The following is a 17,223-nucleotide window of genomic DNA, read 5'->3' as shown; positions in this document are numbered from 1 at the left end:
CTTTTGCTGTTACTAAGCTGCAGGAATATATTTCCCTAGCTTCTCTGTTGTCACTGTGATGGTACAACTGAGTCTCAGATTCAGGGTCTCTTAGAGTGGACGTGAGAAAACTCTCATAGATTTGTGATTTTCGTTCAGCCTAGAAGGAAACGCCTCCTGATGGAGTGGTCACAGTGGGGAAGGAGTGAAGGAGCAGGGTAAATTTGGAAGAGGCTTGGTGTTTAATTACTGGCTCAGTACTTAGTAGCTGTGTGATGCTTGGCAAGTAGCAGAAATAAGAAAATATCTGAAAAGGACCTGATATCCTGCAGACAGTCCATGGAGTCTCTTTTGCTCCAGCAAAGTACATTGTCATCTTCTGGATATTGATCGTGTCACCATTTTCCTAAAGAAAGTGTTTTTCTGGTAGGGGGAGGGACGTGTTGTTTCTGAGGGATTTCTTTACTAGAGAGTTTACATTAAAAGGCAGGGTGTAATTAGTAACAATATATGTTGTGTAAGATTAAGAGTTCTTGATCAGTTCAACTTTCTATCAGTGGCTGATTTCTCAACCTTAGACACCTATAGTTAAAAAATTAAAATTTATCAAATTTGTACTCATTGTACTTCTGCCTATGGGTGTATTCAAATGTATTCAAGTTCTCACTATGCACTACTTCACTACTATAGTCTTTTCTCCCAAATAACCTTTTTGTTTTTGTTTTTTTTTGAGAACTGGTGTAGTCTGGTTTTTGTAAGCCAATTAATTATCCAGATTTGTTCATGTTAGGAGAAAAATAGTTAGGCATGTACAATCATTTTTTAAAAATTCAGAGCAACTTAATTCTATAAAAAGATAGGTGGTTACCTATGGAAGACAAATCTTTTCCATGTAGACTTATAATCTAAGAATTTATAGATCAGTTCACTGTTGTTTAACAATAATAATATGCTTGTTTTACTTTTCAACATATTGCTTTTAATTTAGAAAGAAATACGAATACCAGTATCAAAATAAGATTTTTATTTTATATGATATTTTTTCTGAACTAACAGTTTGAATTCTATTGTTATTATAGGATACTGTGACTTGGACTTGGCAAGGATATACATTGTAAGTCGCTTATATTGTTAGTTTATATAAATTTTATTCGAATGAAGAAAAAGAAAAAATTTATTCCTTTTTTTTTTTAAGCCTTGTTTTTGCAGAAGTAAAGATTTCTAATCAGATCCTTAAATTTTGTAATGGATAACTCTCTGTAGAGCATAACTGTCATGCCCATTAACCCCCAGTGTCTCCCGTGTGCAGGATTCTAGTCGTCTGTCACGTACTAGTGGGTCTCAAGTGTTTATCTACCAATTCTTAAGGAACATTCCAGTGACCTCATTTGCATTCCACTTAGTGTAAATTTTAGTTTCTTTTCCATTGCAGATTTAGCATCATCTAGTGTCTCCATCATTATTTTACTATATTGGTTTAAGCAGTCTAGAACAATTTAGTCATAGTGCCTGAAATAGCTGTGATGTGTCTGATTTGAGTTGAGGAAATAGCTCACCATGCTTTCAGTTCTATTCTTGGATTTTGAAAGCCTAGGGATCAGCAGTTTCTATAAGTATTTAAGCGAGGAGAGGAATTTCAATATTAAGCAAGCTGAAGTGAAATAGACCTTTAAAAAGAACAGAACATGTAGAATCTGGCATTCTCTCAAGAAGTTCTCTGGTTTAGTTCCCCTGGATGAGACTGAGCCTGTTTAGCTGCCTCCTTTAGTCCATTACCTGAGCAGAGAGCGCTGACATCCCTCTGTGCTGACCTCAAGGAACCTGGCTGGCCTCGGGCTACAGAAGAGACAAAAAATAATAATAAACCTTCCCCAAAGTTTCAAAAAAATATATATAGCCTTTTTACATTTCGGATTTGAGAGCTTTCCCAGGGCTTAGGCAGTAATGCCTTCTGATACTGTTACACACAGAGCTCAAATAGCATTGTTGATGGATACATGACAACCACTTGGAAACATTGAAAAGAAATCATTGTTTGCCTTCAAGTACATTGTAGACAATGCAAACAACTTTTTTTTTTTTTTTTTGGTGGGGGGAGGTCATTTTATTTATTTATTTATTTATTTATTTATTTATTTATTTATTAGTTTTTGGTTTTTTTTTTTTTAATGGAGATACTGGGGATTGAACCCAAGACTGCATGCGTGCTAAGCATGAACTCCACCATTTGAGCTATTCCCTCCCCTACTTCTGAAAATTAGATTTTTCTTTTTACTACCACATACTTAGTTTCTCCATTTTTTTTTTTTTTTTTTTGGTGTGTGTAAATTGCTTTAAAATAATACATTTAAATCAGAATAGTTGGGCCTGGATTTTCTGATTGCATCTGTGGGTTTCATAATGAAAACCTTAAGTTCACATATGTAACATGTATAATAAACATTGACACATGTGAGACATTTACATTCCTGGTATGCTTCAGTCCTTGGTAGGCGAAGTTAAGTAAATAAAACCAAGAATAAAGGGCATAAATTGTAAAGGATATCTAGACATGACGTTACCTTCAGCTCTCCAGGAAATCAGTGTATTCTGTTGGCTAGAATACATGTTTCCTGCTGCTGCTCATTTCGAATTCCTGGTTTTCAGTGTTTGTACAAGGGAAAATGAGGAGAAACAAATAGTATGAGAGTATCTTAGAAAAAGAAGTGCCCAACAATTGAGTGGATAACATATTTTTATTTCCTGAGGTGTGTCATCTTTGGGACCTTTACAAGTTAAGTCCTTATAGAGATAGTGATTTGGGGTTCACTGTGACTCTTTTGGGGATTTGCAGCAGTCCAGCTGGATGTAAAGGTCAAATGGGAGCCTTTTCTGGAAGGGAGACCAAGGGTAAATTAGAGTGGTTTAGTTCATCTGGCCTTCTACCCTGAGACGTGTATGATAGAGGGGGAAAAATAGACTGAATTCAGCAGAGAAAGAGAGGGAAAAAAAAACATATTCAGAGTAAAAGATTTCTTATAAACAAAGAGAAAATCTAAAGATACAACCTTGTTTTGTCCTAGTGCCACTTCTCACTTACCTGTGGTGACCTCCCATTTCCACCTTTATCTTCTTTTTCATTTATTTTTTTATTGAAGTATAGTCAGTTTATAATGTTGTGTCAATTTCTGCTGTCTAGCAGAGTGCTTCAGTCATACATATACATACATATATTTATTTCCATGTTCTTTTTCATTATAGGTTACTACAAGATATTGAATATAATTCCCTGAATATGAACTTGTTGATCTATTTTATATGTAGTAGTTAGTAATCTGCAAATCTCAAACTCTTAGGAGTTCCACTTTTATCTTGTGACCTACTTCACATTCTACTTGGCACTGCATCTGTTACTCAGTCAGCTTTCTCAGTTGTCCTTGTTTCCAAGTACTACTCTGAACTCAGAGTCTAAGAAAGGGATTTTACACAAAGCAGAGATCCTAGGGAAGAGAGGGCTCGGAATAAATGTCCAGAAGGGGACTCTACGGAAGAGCTGTTTTGTGTCAGTCTATTAAGTGGTGTTTGATTTGTCTGGAGTGTGAGGAAGTCATGTTTAAGGAGATCTTATGTGTGGTTTCATTTTTTTTTTATAGCATTCAGAATTTTGAGAACTGAATATCTATTCAAATCATTGAATGCCAACACTCAAGTTAAATAATTAAAGAACAGTTTACTTAATGACAGGCACTGTGGATTGACTTTGTGGCTTGGAGTTGTTAGTACAAGATTTTTTCCCTTTCAGACAGAAGGTTTGAGAACCAACACTTACAAGAACACTTTATAATTAATTATGGAATTGGTAAACCTGTTTTCCTAAATTCCTTCTTTTAAGTAAACTCCTTGTTCAAACTCCTAAATTCCTTAAGTTCCTTCAAGCAAGTTTTACAGATAAATCATATTTTAGTTTCTTAATAGCAAAAAAAAGTTTGGTTGGTCGTTTTCTTAAACATATAGTCCAATCCCCTCTGCCTGATTTCTCGCTCATCAGATACATCTACATGAGGCTAAATAAAAATTCTGTAGAAATTTTAACCCTGGAACGCTGCAAGTAGGAACAGTTTCAAAACTTATCTTTCACAGGTGTGGTTATAACCACTTTGAAGGAAAGCCTTTGTCTAGCTTAAAAATGAAATTTGAAACTTTTCTGAAAATTTTCAGAAAATTAGCTATGGGAAACATGTTAGTAACTGAGATAATGATGATAAAGTTTCAGCTTTTAAGGAAAGACCCACTTTTTTTTTTGGTAATATTAGAAAAGAATTTAGTAATGTGATGTTCTTCTCCGGAGTTTTTCTATGAACACATTAATGCACCTTAAAACGTGGCCTTGGGTAGTTCCTCTAGGGAGATGAATCTGAGTTGTCAAGGAGACTTCAAATTTGAGGTGTGGTCTGTTGAGCTGTGGCTGTGGCTCAAAATACATATTTGGTATTGCATTCAGCAATTCAATTTTCGAGTGTCAAGAATAGGTCTCTAAGCCCAAGAAGCGTTAGAGCTGTAGTGTGGTATTTACAAATACAAAACACATACGAAGCTTGATGTGGGGGTGCTTGTGTGTAAAGCAAGGATTACTGAGTCATGTTAGGTGGTCCTTGCATTACCCGGTAAAGATGTCCTTCTCTCTTTCCAGCATTCAGCTTTGTGTACTCACTTTCTGCCAGCCCTTCACAAAGGTGGAAGTTGAGGTAAGTTGTTCAAAATGTAGCCTGAGAACCTGAGATCTGGCCTTTCCTTTCCTTGTGAGTTTTCAATCTAGAGAGACCATATGTGGAAAGATTGGAAGTTAAGTCCTCCAACTTGAAAGTAAGCCCTGGTCTTTGGCAAATTATGTATCTAAACCCACGCTGTTAGAGTTAGCCCTTAGAATTGCATTAAGAAATACAATTTCCTAACTTCTGGGGACTTGCAGCATGTCGCCATGCTGGCTGGCCAGGTGTGCATCACCTGTTCCTATGTTTTTGTTCCGCTGAGTGCTGATCTCTGCCTGGTTGCATGATACATCTTCACACCCTGACCAGAGGGGCTTCAGTAGCTGGTGGAGCCACATAACTTCTTGGAGAAGGATGTGCTATGAAAGCGGAGAGGTGCTGCTTGGGGTTGTGGGAGAGACACAGAGTCAGAAACCATCACTTTCAGAATCAATCTGCGCACCCTGTTTGAAAGCCTGAGGAAATCGTATGATAAGAGCCGTGAAGGTGGCTTGTATCATCATTCATAGGACAGTTTTTCAGTTTGAGTTACAGTGGCAGGTGGGGAGTGGAGGAGGAATTAGAGTGTTCTGAAAATTCTAACCAGATTTCTGAGACTCTGAAGGTTGATTCCAAGAACTGTGCTGAGTTTCTAGGGATGATGTGGAACGGACCCCTGAATTCAGAATGTTGTTGGTTTTAGCAATACCCTCAGATAGCCTCTGAAGAGAGGGGGTCAGAATATGAATTCTCCAGACTCTTGCCTGGATTTTCCAATTCCATCTATGGGTTTCATAATGAAAACCTCAAGTTCACATATGTAACTCAGAGTCCTGAGTGGGGGCCAGGGCTCCAAGTGACAGGACTCTCTAATTAACATCACAATAATCCTTCTTCACTTTGTTAGGTAACTTAGCTGTTCAGCCATTTAGACGTTGTCATCGATACCAAGTGACGCAGGAGGACAGGTTATATTTAAAGTAGTTTAACTTCAGTGAAATTTTTCAAGACTTGCAGCTTGTCCACCTGCCTTGAAAATACCTGTTTATTCACTACATGCGACACCTCCCCACTTTTCAAACCAGTCAGTATCTCTCAGTGTGACCAGAAAACTCTCAATCTTGGAATATACTTAGATACTTCTAAAGGGGAAAAAAAAAAAAAGAATCTATATCCTAGTAAGTTTAGGAAGTACCAGGGTAAACAAAATAAATCAGATTTCTTTTCTCAGGACTTCTCAATACCTTTGAAATGTTTGACCACCAAACTCTTTTTTTTTCCTCTGGATACCTCCCACGCCCAGTGTTCCACAGAATACATTTGGGGAAACCCTGTTTGAAAGAAATATCTTATTATGTTTAAGTACTCTGACTGAGCACTGCTCTTCCTTCTTAAATAGCTGCTTAGCTAGTTAGCCCTGTTTTGTTTCTCTAAAAAATCCCCAGAAAACCCACACTTAAAACAGCCATACTGTCTTCTCCACAAATTCAGAGTAAATATATATATTTATTATATGTTCCTTCCTCTAAATTTACCCCTCTTTAGCTAAGATCTAGCAATAGATGTGGAAATGCACATAGCACTGTGCATTTTTTTGTCTAGCACACGTGTCAGTGGTCAAACTGGGTTACAACAGAGGTATGCAAATTCTTCATATTTTTGCCCTGACCACTGTTACCACATTTCCTTTCCGTGTCATGGATTTCTTTCTTTTCAATTACAGTATTTGCATTCTCCGACCAGTTCTTAGACCGGTTTGGATAACATTTTCTGCCAAGGAAAGAATATATCCTTTGGTGGATAACTCCACACACAAAATGGCTTTCAACCAGTTTAAAACAGTTGAATAGGTATGGATTTGATGAATAAGAATTGCAGTGCAGGGCAGGAAGATGCGAATGTGTGGACTTCCAATTGGATGTTCTTATTTTAATTAGAATTTTATTTTAGATTTATGAGGGGACTCCTCTAACTACTTCATGATTTTTGAATAGTTTAATTCCCCACTGTTTGGATGTAACTGGGAAATGTCTCCCAGCAGCCTGCTGGACACTCAGGGCACTGGAGAGCTGGGCGCTGACTCTGAGGCCCGCTCTTCACCATGTCGAAGGAAGCCCAGCCCACCTTGAGCTGCCCCGCACGCAGCTTAGTTAGAAGTCTCAGTGCACTTAGTTGCTACAATTTCAGTTGGCTTGGTTGTTCAGAAACACCAATCCTCTCCTTCCTTTTTCTTCAACACTGATAGAAATCCTAGGTATTATTTTTAACATATTTTTAGACCTCCTTGAATATTAATTAAGGAAACCTAATTCAAGAGGTGTTATTCAAGCATAGGGTCTTAGCTTTATGGTTTTTAAGATGAGCTGTGACTGGATTGTTATGAAAATGTCCTTTCAGACACCCTTGCTCTTGTGAGTCATGGGACATCTCAGTATGTTGGAGGCTGTATCCGTCAGTTTCACAAGTGGCCTTTCATTAATGATGATTATCAGACTCTTTAATTACCAAAATCATTCATTATTCAAAGTCTAGAGAATATAATATATAGGACTGTTTCCTTGCCTCCTGTACCCACGCCCTCCCCGCTTCCCCAACACAGACTTAGTTTTGAAAAGGTTATTATTTCCTTGACTCTTGGATCTTAAAAATATAGTAAGTTCCAGACCTCACATCCCATATAATTGATCTTCTGGCCTCCTTGAATGGTGATGCCGTGTGTGTCTACAGAATGGTTCCACTAAAAGTTATTCTTTGAATCATAATGTGGCATAGTGGGGGTACTTAAAGCATCTTTTAATGGTCGCTTTTATCGGCCAGCTACTTCACAAGTATGACTTAACAAGCAGATGGATTAGGGGCATAGGGAATAAGATAGCTAGTAGGGAACATCCCCAGATACGGCATAAATTAAGACCCTGCCAGTTTATCTCCTGAGAGAGACCATAAGCAAAGTCAGACTATATAGCACTATGCAGACAGCAGCTAGTTTCTGAACGGAAACACAGCGTTCGCAGAGATTGTACCATCAGTTTCCTTCATGGGCTATATCTTAGTTTACATTCAAAGTGTATTGACTTTAAAGCAACTTGTTAAAGTAAAGATACATAAAAATGACTTATCTATAGACATAGGGACTTTTTTTGGCTTTAGGAAAATTCCTTTGCAAAGCTTATAGTGAGCTTCCTATGACTGCTAGCGTTAGTGGAATTGCAACTTGAGAAGCATGGACCATGTGTGAAACAGGAAGATATGATGGCACCAGGTCAGAAGGGGGTGTAAGAGGGCTGCCAAGCAACTGTGAGGTTCTGTTCAAGGCACTTGATCCTCGCCCATCACCTTGACATTAAAGAAATAGACTCAGTGTTAGGATCACATCTTTTGGCACATCTGCACAGATTAGAAAGATAAAGGAAGGTCTTTGGCAAAACAAACAAAAAAGTATTTTTATATTGGGGGACAGACAGCATGGTCACCTTGGGAAATAATTTTTCAAGCAGCTCTGAGGACCCGAGCATGAATTTGTAGTAGCCTCAGCCAATAAAGTTTGGTACTTTTGCTTAGTATCCCTCGGTTAGCATCACTCTAACAGGAGTGGGAAGGCAGGATCAGAAGAGGTGACCGAGTTTGTGGTTAGCACCATGGATGTGGCAGAAGTGACAGATTCTAGGTGACAGGCCACATGGGAGTGTCTGACACCTGATGTCCAGCGTAGACGGATGTTGCCAGGAGGAAGTGGGTAGAAAGGGATGAATAGGTCCTGAGAGTGACCGTCAGGTACTTACAGTCTCTGCAGGACCAGGTTGGGGAGAAGTAAATGAGGGGAAACTGAATGAAGAACTTGTCAGAGGAGGAGATTAGAACTGTGTGTTTTTTGTCATGGCCCAGGTGGAGTTGAGAAGGATATCTGTGGCCAAGTGAAGGGGCTGTGAAATCAAGATGTCAGAGGGGTCATCAATGGAGATACTGGGGACAATGAGAGAAGATAAATGTGGAAAGGAAATCTGTGGTCCCTGGGGTCACTGGGGTATTTAGATGTGTGTTGGGGTTCAGTAACAGATAATGGTAGTCCCCTCTCTCTGGCTGACATTCCTTTCCAAATGAAGGCTGTGTTCCTGCTGTGAGCGTTGAATGCCTTTGTACAAATTGGAAATGTGATACAGAGGGCAAGGTCTCATCCAAGGAGAGGTGACTTCTTATGAGAATTGCCATTCAATTGCTCCTCAGGAGGCGTGGGGCCTCCAAGACCAGTGACTGTCAAATCCAAACTTTTAATTATTTTGAACTCTCAGAATTTTTTCTCAAGAATAAATGCCATGCCAATATGAGAATTATTAAAAATCATTTTATGGAAAATATTCCCTGCACTAAGAAGAACCAAGCCCATAGTTCATTGTATTATATTTGGTTAACAGTGTAACAACACTTTATATTTAGAGTTTTCAATATGTGCTTTTATGACCTACCAATCAAGTGTATCATAAATGATCTTTTAGCTTTTTTTTAAATGAAGGATTATATGGCAATTTAAAACTTTGATTGCACTATTTTGTTAGATGTTCTGTGAGCGTTGATTTTAACATACTGTTTTCTTCCTTGGGTTTCTTCCTTGGCGAATAGAAGAGATTTTACTAGAACAGGATGGAGGGAATTTTTAGAAATATTTGCACAGATTGCCCGTTGCTCTGGATATATAAGTGATGTGGAGACCTCTGGTGGCTTAGTTTATTTTTCCATTTTAAAGAGTGACTGGAGACTAAGTGAAAAGCTAGACTTAGAACTCCAGGGGGAAAGGACTTTAGAGATCATCTAGTCAAAATTTTTCATTTGACGAGAGAAGGAACTGAGGCGCATAAAGGCTAAATGACTTTTCTGGAGTCACACAGCAGAGCCATGGCAACAACCCAGGCCCAGGGCTTTCTGCAGCATTCCGCTGTCCTCTTGGAGAGGATGTTAATAAAATAAATGTGAGAAGTAAAATGACATCTAGCACATTAGCCTATGATTCATGTCCATTTTCTCCTAAAAAGGCCGCTTGGGTCCATACTGGCCTCTTCCTCCTCCCTTGGATTCCTGGTCTTACCATCGCTCACAGGGTGATTGAAGGAGCCTCCAGGGGGTTCTCCCTGCTCTTACGTCTTTTTCCTCTTTCGTTCATCTATTCCTTGCTACCCAAGCTACTGCTCAAAAACTTGGACCTAGTCATTTCACTCCCTTGCTTAAACTTCATCTCTGAGTCACCATTGCCCGTAGGCTTCTCAAACATGATGAACGAGATTTGAAAACAGCTCCATGTGAGTCCAAAAGTGATGTTATTTATACAGATCTTTTCTTTCCTTTCACATCGTGACCCTGCCTTTTTCTGTGGTCTTAGTTATATTGTTTAACCTCGTGGAGCCACATTCTTTACCTGTCGAAGAGAAATGTTAGAATTTGCCTCAAGGAATGGTTGAAAGAGTTAATCATATAAAGCCCTTTATGTGAAGTGCCCAGCACACAGTAGGTGCCTGATGGATGGCCGCTCTTGTTGGTAGACTTAGCTTACTGTGTCATAAATTTCTACCCCACTGCAGGGAGAGCTCCTGGAGGGCAGGCCTTCATTGTCGTGTCCTCGGGGCCTAGTGCAATGCCTGGCATATGACAGGTGCTTAAGCAGTATCTGTTGAGTGGAAATGGGCCATGAAACCTTGAACAAGTCATTTAATCTTTGTGAACCCCAATTCCTTATGACTAGAACTAGGAGGATTAGGGAAATGAAATAACACATATGAAGCACCTAGCATGGTACCTGGTTCATAGTTACAATTCAATGACCAGTGCCTACTGGCAAGATCACGTTCATCCTCAAAGAGTCAAGATCAAGTATTAGCTCTTCTGTAAAGCCTTTTTGGCTGCTTTTCCCAGCCTCCTGGCCAAATTAATTATTTCTTATCCTTCACTCTCATATTCCATGAAGGATGGTTACGTGGGGAAAACAAGGGTTTTAGAATCTGACAGCCTTGGGCTGAGTCCTGGTCACGTAACGTGTATAAAGTTAAGTAAGTTAATTAAGCTTTTAAGCCCTCCCACTAAGGGTAATGATAGTTAGCATGTGTTGTGTCGGTCTATTCTACTAAAATATGGATCTTCTTGAGAGCAGGAATTAGGGTCCTGTTCATCTTGCCTGGTATGTAGGAGGTGCTCAAAAAATTTGCAATGGCATAAACATAGCACCAAAACCTTGTTAATGTTAGAAAACCATGAATAAAAACAAAGGCAGTACAAATGAGGTATCACAGAATATCAAGTGAAGAAAAAAAAAGTGAAGTTTATGATAAGCCAAATACGGTGTTAAGCAAAAGGTAGAAAGCCCATATAAGGGCTGAAAAACAAGCAAGAGAAATGACTAAACATAAAGTTTGATCAAGTGATAAAAATATGACCAATATAGGAATGGATAGAGAAGATAAACTATAAAAAACAAAGTATTACAACTAATAACATTTTCACACAAAGAGTGGGTGGTAGAAAAGGCAGCTTTGAGAATAAGATCTCAGTAGCTACAGTTTTACAACTTCCAGAATTCCAGGCATCCGTCGGCTCATTTCATCCTTATGACAACCAGGGAAGGGAGTGATCATGGCCCTCTTCTTAGAGTCGAGAAGACAGTTCAGAGAAGTTAAAGGTCATGCCAGTAACACACAGAAAGACCCAGGGCTTGGATTCTAATCTCTTGAGTCCACGCACAGTGCTCTTCGCATTATATCATGTAACCCATGTGCTAGAAAGGCAAGGGGCTACATACAACGACAGGTAGCTTATAAATGGATTTATTTAGCATTTAATGTCTTGGGCCTCACAGGTGTAATGGGAAGATGTGTTTGTCTTTCAGTTTATGCCCGTTCAAGTACCCAGTGATGAAGAAAAGAACGATCCTGTCCTTTTTGCTAGTAGAATCCGGAATTTAATGGCAGAGTAAGTATCTGTATGTGGTTATAATCGGTAAATTGTTTTTAAATTATTGGCAAGGGGCATTTAATATAGGTTGAAGGTTTGTTTTTTCTTTTTTTAATATTTTTTTAGAAATGGAGGTACTGGGGATGGAGCCCAGGACCTCAAGCATGCTAAGCACATGCTCTACCACTGAGCTGTACCTATCCCCCCATGCAGGTTTGTTTTTTCTTTCCAAGGGCCTCGTTTCCCAACTCATTTTGGTAAATAAAATAATGTGCCCAGAAATGTGGTCAGTAAGGCAATCTATAAATATTCTCCCAGATGAACCCCCAAACTAATGGAGATGTGCCATTGCCGGAAAGGGAACGGGGGGGGGGGGGGGTGTACGTTAACCAGAAGAAACCAGCCAGTGACTTCCCAAGGGTGGATTCTCCCAAGCTGGCCTGTCGATGTCCAACAAAGCTAATGCTGTCTGAGTGGTTCCTGCCGTGGCCCATTTTCTATCTCCTCAGCCTCCATATGGCTGCCAAGACCCGGTGTTTCAAAGGCATTAGTGATTACAGCACCAAAGAGGAGAAAGTTTGTAAGGGAATGCAGTAGGTGCATAGAAAAGGGGAAAGTCACCCCCTTAAGGGATGGCTATAAACTTAGCATTTAGAAACTGCATAACATAAGGCAGGTATTTTCCTGCATGGAAGGGAGTTTTAACTGGCCACTGTTCCTATCAGATGTATCACCTCTCCTCCTATAATGAAAGGATGGGTTATCCCCACCACCCAAGCAGCCTCAGAGCCCTCCAGGTGTGCATCTGCTCCCTAGGCACCACCTCCCTCAATCATTTCCTGCAGTAGGTACGGATCTAATAAGCCAACAGTATTTATTCTCTTAGTAAAAATTCTATGAGAACTCTGAATTTAGCTTCATATCTGAATTTGGCATTATAAGCAAATATTCATATGTTTGATATGCATACTATATATTGATATTTCCCAGGGGAATAACTTTATTTTCAAGAAAGAATACATGTTTCAGTGTTTAGCCAAAAGAGCTCTGTTGCTATGTGTCCCTACATGTACTTGATTTATCTAGTTTCCAGACCAGCTACAAATTTTGCTTTGATGTCTTCCTCTTTTTTCCCTTATGTTTTCAGACCAGCTTGTGTCCAACAGTTAGGAACGAAGATGAGTATTAGGAACTGAGAGAAATTATGTCAGACACTCTGACTTCCTCAAGTGTGTCTAAAAACAGGATGGATTAGTTTAGACGGCTTTTCCCTGGGCTTGGAGGCCTGGAAGTAGAAGGGCTTTGGATAAAGAGTAAGAAAGACCTCAATTGGCTGTCCAGTCTTGGACAAGTCTCCTCCAAGACTGCTTTCCACATGTGTAAAGGGGGAATTCTAATCCTTGCCTGGCCTTTCTCATGGTTTTGGTTATTATGAGAGTCAAGTAGGAAAGGACATGACAACAGCATCTGAAAATGGTGAAGAGCAAAGTCGGTCTAAGGCAGTGGTGTTTACCACCAGTAAGCATTCACCAAGTGCTGTGCTAGGCTATTCGCTTGTGCTATCTAGTAGCAGAATCTTCATAGCAGCTCCAAGGCAGGTGCGGAAACTGGGGCTCTGAGGGCTAAGTGGTTTGCCCAAGATGATGGCAGATAGTGGGGGTCGGGGCTGGGACTCAAGTCCACATTCCCTGTTACCAACACCCGAACTCTTAACCATTATGTTCTGCTGTTTATCATTATAATTCCTGAAGTGTTTTTAATTTTTATTTTCCTTATATTTGGTATGTTCTTATACCAAAAAAGCCATTAATCAAAAACAGCCTAGTTGCAGGTAGGAAAAAAATGCTTTGTTCATATTGCATTCATTAAAAATTTAATGTTCTTAGCGATGATTCAACAAAAATCAAGTAACAGTTGATGACATAATTTTATGATTTTTCACTGAATATTTGTGAATAAAAGTTTAACGAAGAGGGATCTACAGGAAATTATTTTATCAACCACATAGGTTTTCTTCTTGTCACTCACTGTTTTTTTTTCAAGTTCTTATTAATACATTTTTTCCAAGTCTAGTTCACTATTATTAGGTCTCTGAGCAGGAGGGAGGTAGTAGGGGTTATGCTCTCCTCTGAGGATGGAGGATGTTTAGGTTTGGAAGAAATAAGAGCTTATTATCAGTTCTCATCAGTATTTTTTGAACACTGCAGTGTAGCAAGAAGGCAATCTTCAGTCTCAAAAGATGAAAAAATGCAGATGCCTAGCGATTTGGATAGACTGTTCACTTATAATATGTCCAGTTGCCATTGATCCTTTTAACTGGCACTTTCACAGGCATTCTTAGTTGGTCCTTACAATAACCCTGTGGAGTAAGTATTCCTGTGTGCAGATGGGACGAGTGAGGCTTAAGTTAAGTGCCAACAGGTCCACCGCTGGTAAAAGACTCCACTAGGACTTGAACCTGTCTTCTCCTTACTCTCCACGGACTGAAGTCAACTGTTCTTATCGTTACAGTTAAAACACAAAATAAAAATGACCATTGGCAGAAGCACACAGACATGAGGAGATTAACTCGGGCCACAGTAATTTGTGAAGTAGAGAAATATGTCACTTTGGGAAAAGAGCCAAAGCTACTGGTTCAAAAAGTAGTAAATACTTTTCCATTTACTGTCCCTTGTTGACCAATTCCAGCCTAATGAAAAATCATTACCTTTTTTAAAAAGTTGAATTTGTGGGCTTTTTAATACTTTTAGAGCATTGGAAATCCCAGTGACAGATCACACCTATGAAGACTGCAGGTTGATGATTTCAGCAGGACAGCTAACATTGCCTATGGAAGCTGGCTTGGTGGAATTTACCAAAATCAGCCGGAAATTGAGGTAAGCGCATTTTAAAACCACTATACTTTCATAAAGATGTCCAAAAGAGATCTGAAATGCTGTGTGTTTATTTTCTCTGGTTTCATGAATGCTCAACTCTAGAACCTACATGGGGTTTGTTAAGGAAGACAGGGATGTGAATTTGTCTCCCATTTAGTTCATCTAGTTTTGTTTTTTCAAGAACAGTTAACTCAAAAATAAGTGTGTTGATCACAGGAAGAGACCAAGAGATAGTAAATATGAGTCACAGCAGATCTGCTTCCTGACTTAGAAATGACTCAGAGTAGTCAGTCAGTCCTGCTACCTTCTTACAAGAAGGATGGCGTAATTAGATGGTCCTGGCATGAGGTGGTCAGAACTTCTCATGTGAAATCTGAATTGACTTGTAAAGTAGCAATTCTGAATATCACTGAATTTTAAATCCTTCCCCAGATAACCTTTTCCTTCTGAGTATATAATTTATTTTTTAAGGCAGAAACACTCCTTTGTGATTCTAGGATCTAGTTTAAACTGTTTAGAACATTCCTTTTGAGCTATCTGGTATGAAGGTGTAACTCCCACATCCCTCTCTTATTACAAGTCATTCTGTTTGCAGCTCCATCAGGGAGCTGCAGAATTTATTCATTCAATAGACCTTGGCGTCCTCTGTAGGAGGGAGCTGCAGAACCAGTTACTGTACTGAAGTTCAATATTACAAAATAATTTTGGTAACTGATACAGCAAATATTATTTATATCTTCTAGACAATAGTGTTTTTTAAAAAGTATATATATTTTTAATACGTTTTAAATTTTGTATATTTTTTACAGTAATTGTTTTTGGGGTGGGAAGGTAATTAGATTTTTTTTTAATTTTTTTTTAATGGAGGTACCGGGGATTGAACCGAGGACCTCGTGCATGCTAACCACACACTCTATTACTGAGCTATACCTTCCTCCAAGATGACAGTGTTTTGATGTTGTATTTTTACACTATTCCTATAGATTTGAAAAATTTAGTCTCTGAAGCTGGATATAGAAGTATTTGTTAAGTCACCTATTTAATTCTACAAGACAAAGACAGGCAGGCTGTGATGTACACTACAGTATATTTTCCAGTGTTTTAAAAGTGTTTTGTAACTAATATTAGAGGAAGTGCACATAGTCTAATGCATTTCCCATCACCACATTTTGTGAAATGTGAGTTCGTTGTCAGCCAGAAAGCTCCTTGAAAGCAAGAATCATGTTTTTTTTAACAACTTAGTATATACTGTTGACTTACTAAGTAATACTGGGATTAAAATGCGATTTCACACTTTCTTCTCATGTGTCGTTTATTATTTTACCTCATCGCTCTTCTTCCCAGTTACTTTTCTTTCCCTCACATATTTGGGACCATTACAGTTAATGCTAATACCCTTTAAAAAATTAGAAGCCTATATACATGTTCAATATGTGCTTTAAAATATCCATTTTATTCTCCTTTTCAAATGTGACACTGAAAGTATTTTTCCCTCAGACAAATGAATAAAACTGTGCTCATAAAATGTCCATGGGGACTCTAAGGGGCTAGTAACATGTCTTTATGATTCTTTGTCTGCACAGACTGGATTGGGACGGCATTCGTAAGCATTTGGATGAATATGCCACTATTGCAAGTTCCTCAAAAGGAGGAAGAATCGGGATTGAAGAATTTGCGGAGTATTTAAAGTTGCCTGTTTCAGATGTCTTGAGACAACTTTTTGCACTCTTTGACAGGGTAAGTTGAAGCTTAATTTTAAACATGCAAACATTTTTATTTTGCAAGTCCCCACAGAGTACAAATCAGTATGGCAGGTGTTAGAAAAACTTGTGAGGTCCCTGTGAGAAGAAGCAAGCTGAGCCTCTGGTTTAATTGCATGACTTTTGTGCTTTCTTTTCCCCTTAGTGGTAGTAGTAGTAACTAATATAATAATTGTGTGTCTGTATATGGCAACAGATCGGAAATAAATATTGTGACTACATAACCATGTCTGTTACATGGAATCAAAAAGGCTTATACAGCTAGCAAGAATTTTAAAATGTATGGCAAAACTCCTACATTGATGACATGGGTGGTATATTCTTTTCTGAAGGTTGCTGGACTTCCCCCCAAACATCTGAAGACCAGGTAGATTTTATTTTATTTATAACAGAGTTTTCAATTAAAACTTGACCTGTTTGTCCTTATATTGGGGTTCACTTTTCTGCTTACAAATATGTAAGTACATGGAGCTAGATCATTGAATTGTCAGAAAGTTTCCTTTGGAAAAATGTATCAAGATTTCCAACTTCTCTCTTTTTTCATTTGTTTTTTAATATATAAAACTGACAATAAAGTTCACTTTTTGGTTACAGTTTTATGAGTTCTAACCAATGTGCAAAGGCATGTAACTATCACCACGTTCAAGGTACACAACAGTTGCCACACACACACACACACACAGATTTCCCTGTAGTTACTCTTTTGTGGCCAAGCCCTTCCCTCGCCCTTAACCCCTGGAGATTACTCCATCCCTATGGGTTTACCTTTTCCAAGTGCCATATAAATGGAATCATAGCAGCATATCCTTTTGAGTCTGGCACCTATCACTTAGCATAATGCATCTGAGATTCAGCCATGTTGTTGCAGGTATCAGTAATTTGTTTTCTTTCATTACTGAGTGGTATTCCATTGTGTGGATGTGCCATATTTGGTGTATCCACTCCCCA

The 17,223-nt window shown here is 38.8% G+C and overlaps 1 protein-coding gene across 3 annotated transcripts in view; it reads left to right on the top strand.

Moving 5' to 3' along the window:
- The window catches only part of LPCAT2 (lysophosphatidylcholine acyltransferase 2), a 66,776-nt gene that overhangs the window by 19,996 nt on the left and 29,557 nt on the right, over positions 1-17,223 (top strand). For all 3 annotated transcript variants that reach the window (XM_010963642.3, XM_045523125.2, XM_074370723.1), the window contains 5 exons: positions 1,059-1,093; positions 4,649-4,703; positions 11,575-11,657; positions 14,390-14,515; positions 16,099-16,252. In XM_010963642.3, coding sequence (XP_010961944.2) covers positions 1,059-1,093; positions 4,649-4,703; positions 11,575-11,657; positions 14,390-14,515; positions 16,099-16,252 — 453 coding nt within the window. The remainder of the gene's footprint in view (positions 1-1,058; positions 1,094-4,648; positions 4,704-11,574; positions 11,658-14,389; positions 14,516-16,098; positions 16,253-17,223) is intronic.

This window comes from Camelus bactrianus, chromosome 9 (assembly GCF_048773025.1).
Source record: "Camelus bactrianus isolate YW-2024 breed Bactrian camel chromosome 9, ASM4877302v1, whole genome shotgun sequence".
Lineage (NCBI taxonomy): Eukaryota > Metazoa > Chordata > Mammalia > Artiodactyla > Camelidae > Camelus > Camelus bactrianus.
The sequence above is the reverse complement of the archived record's forward strand: the minus strand, read 5'-3'. Positions and strand labels throughout refer to the sequence as shown.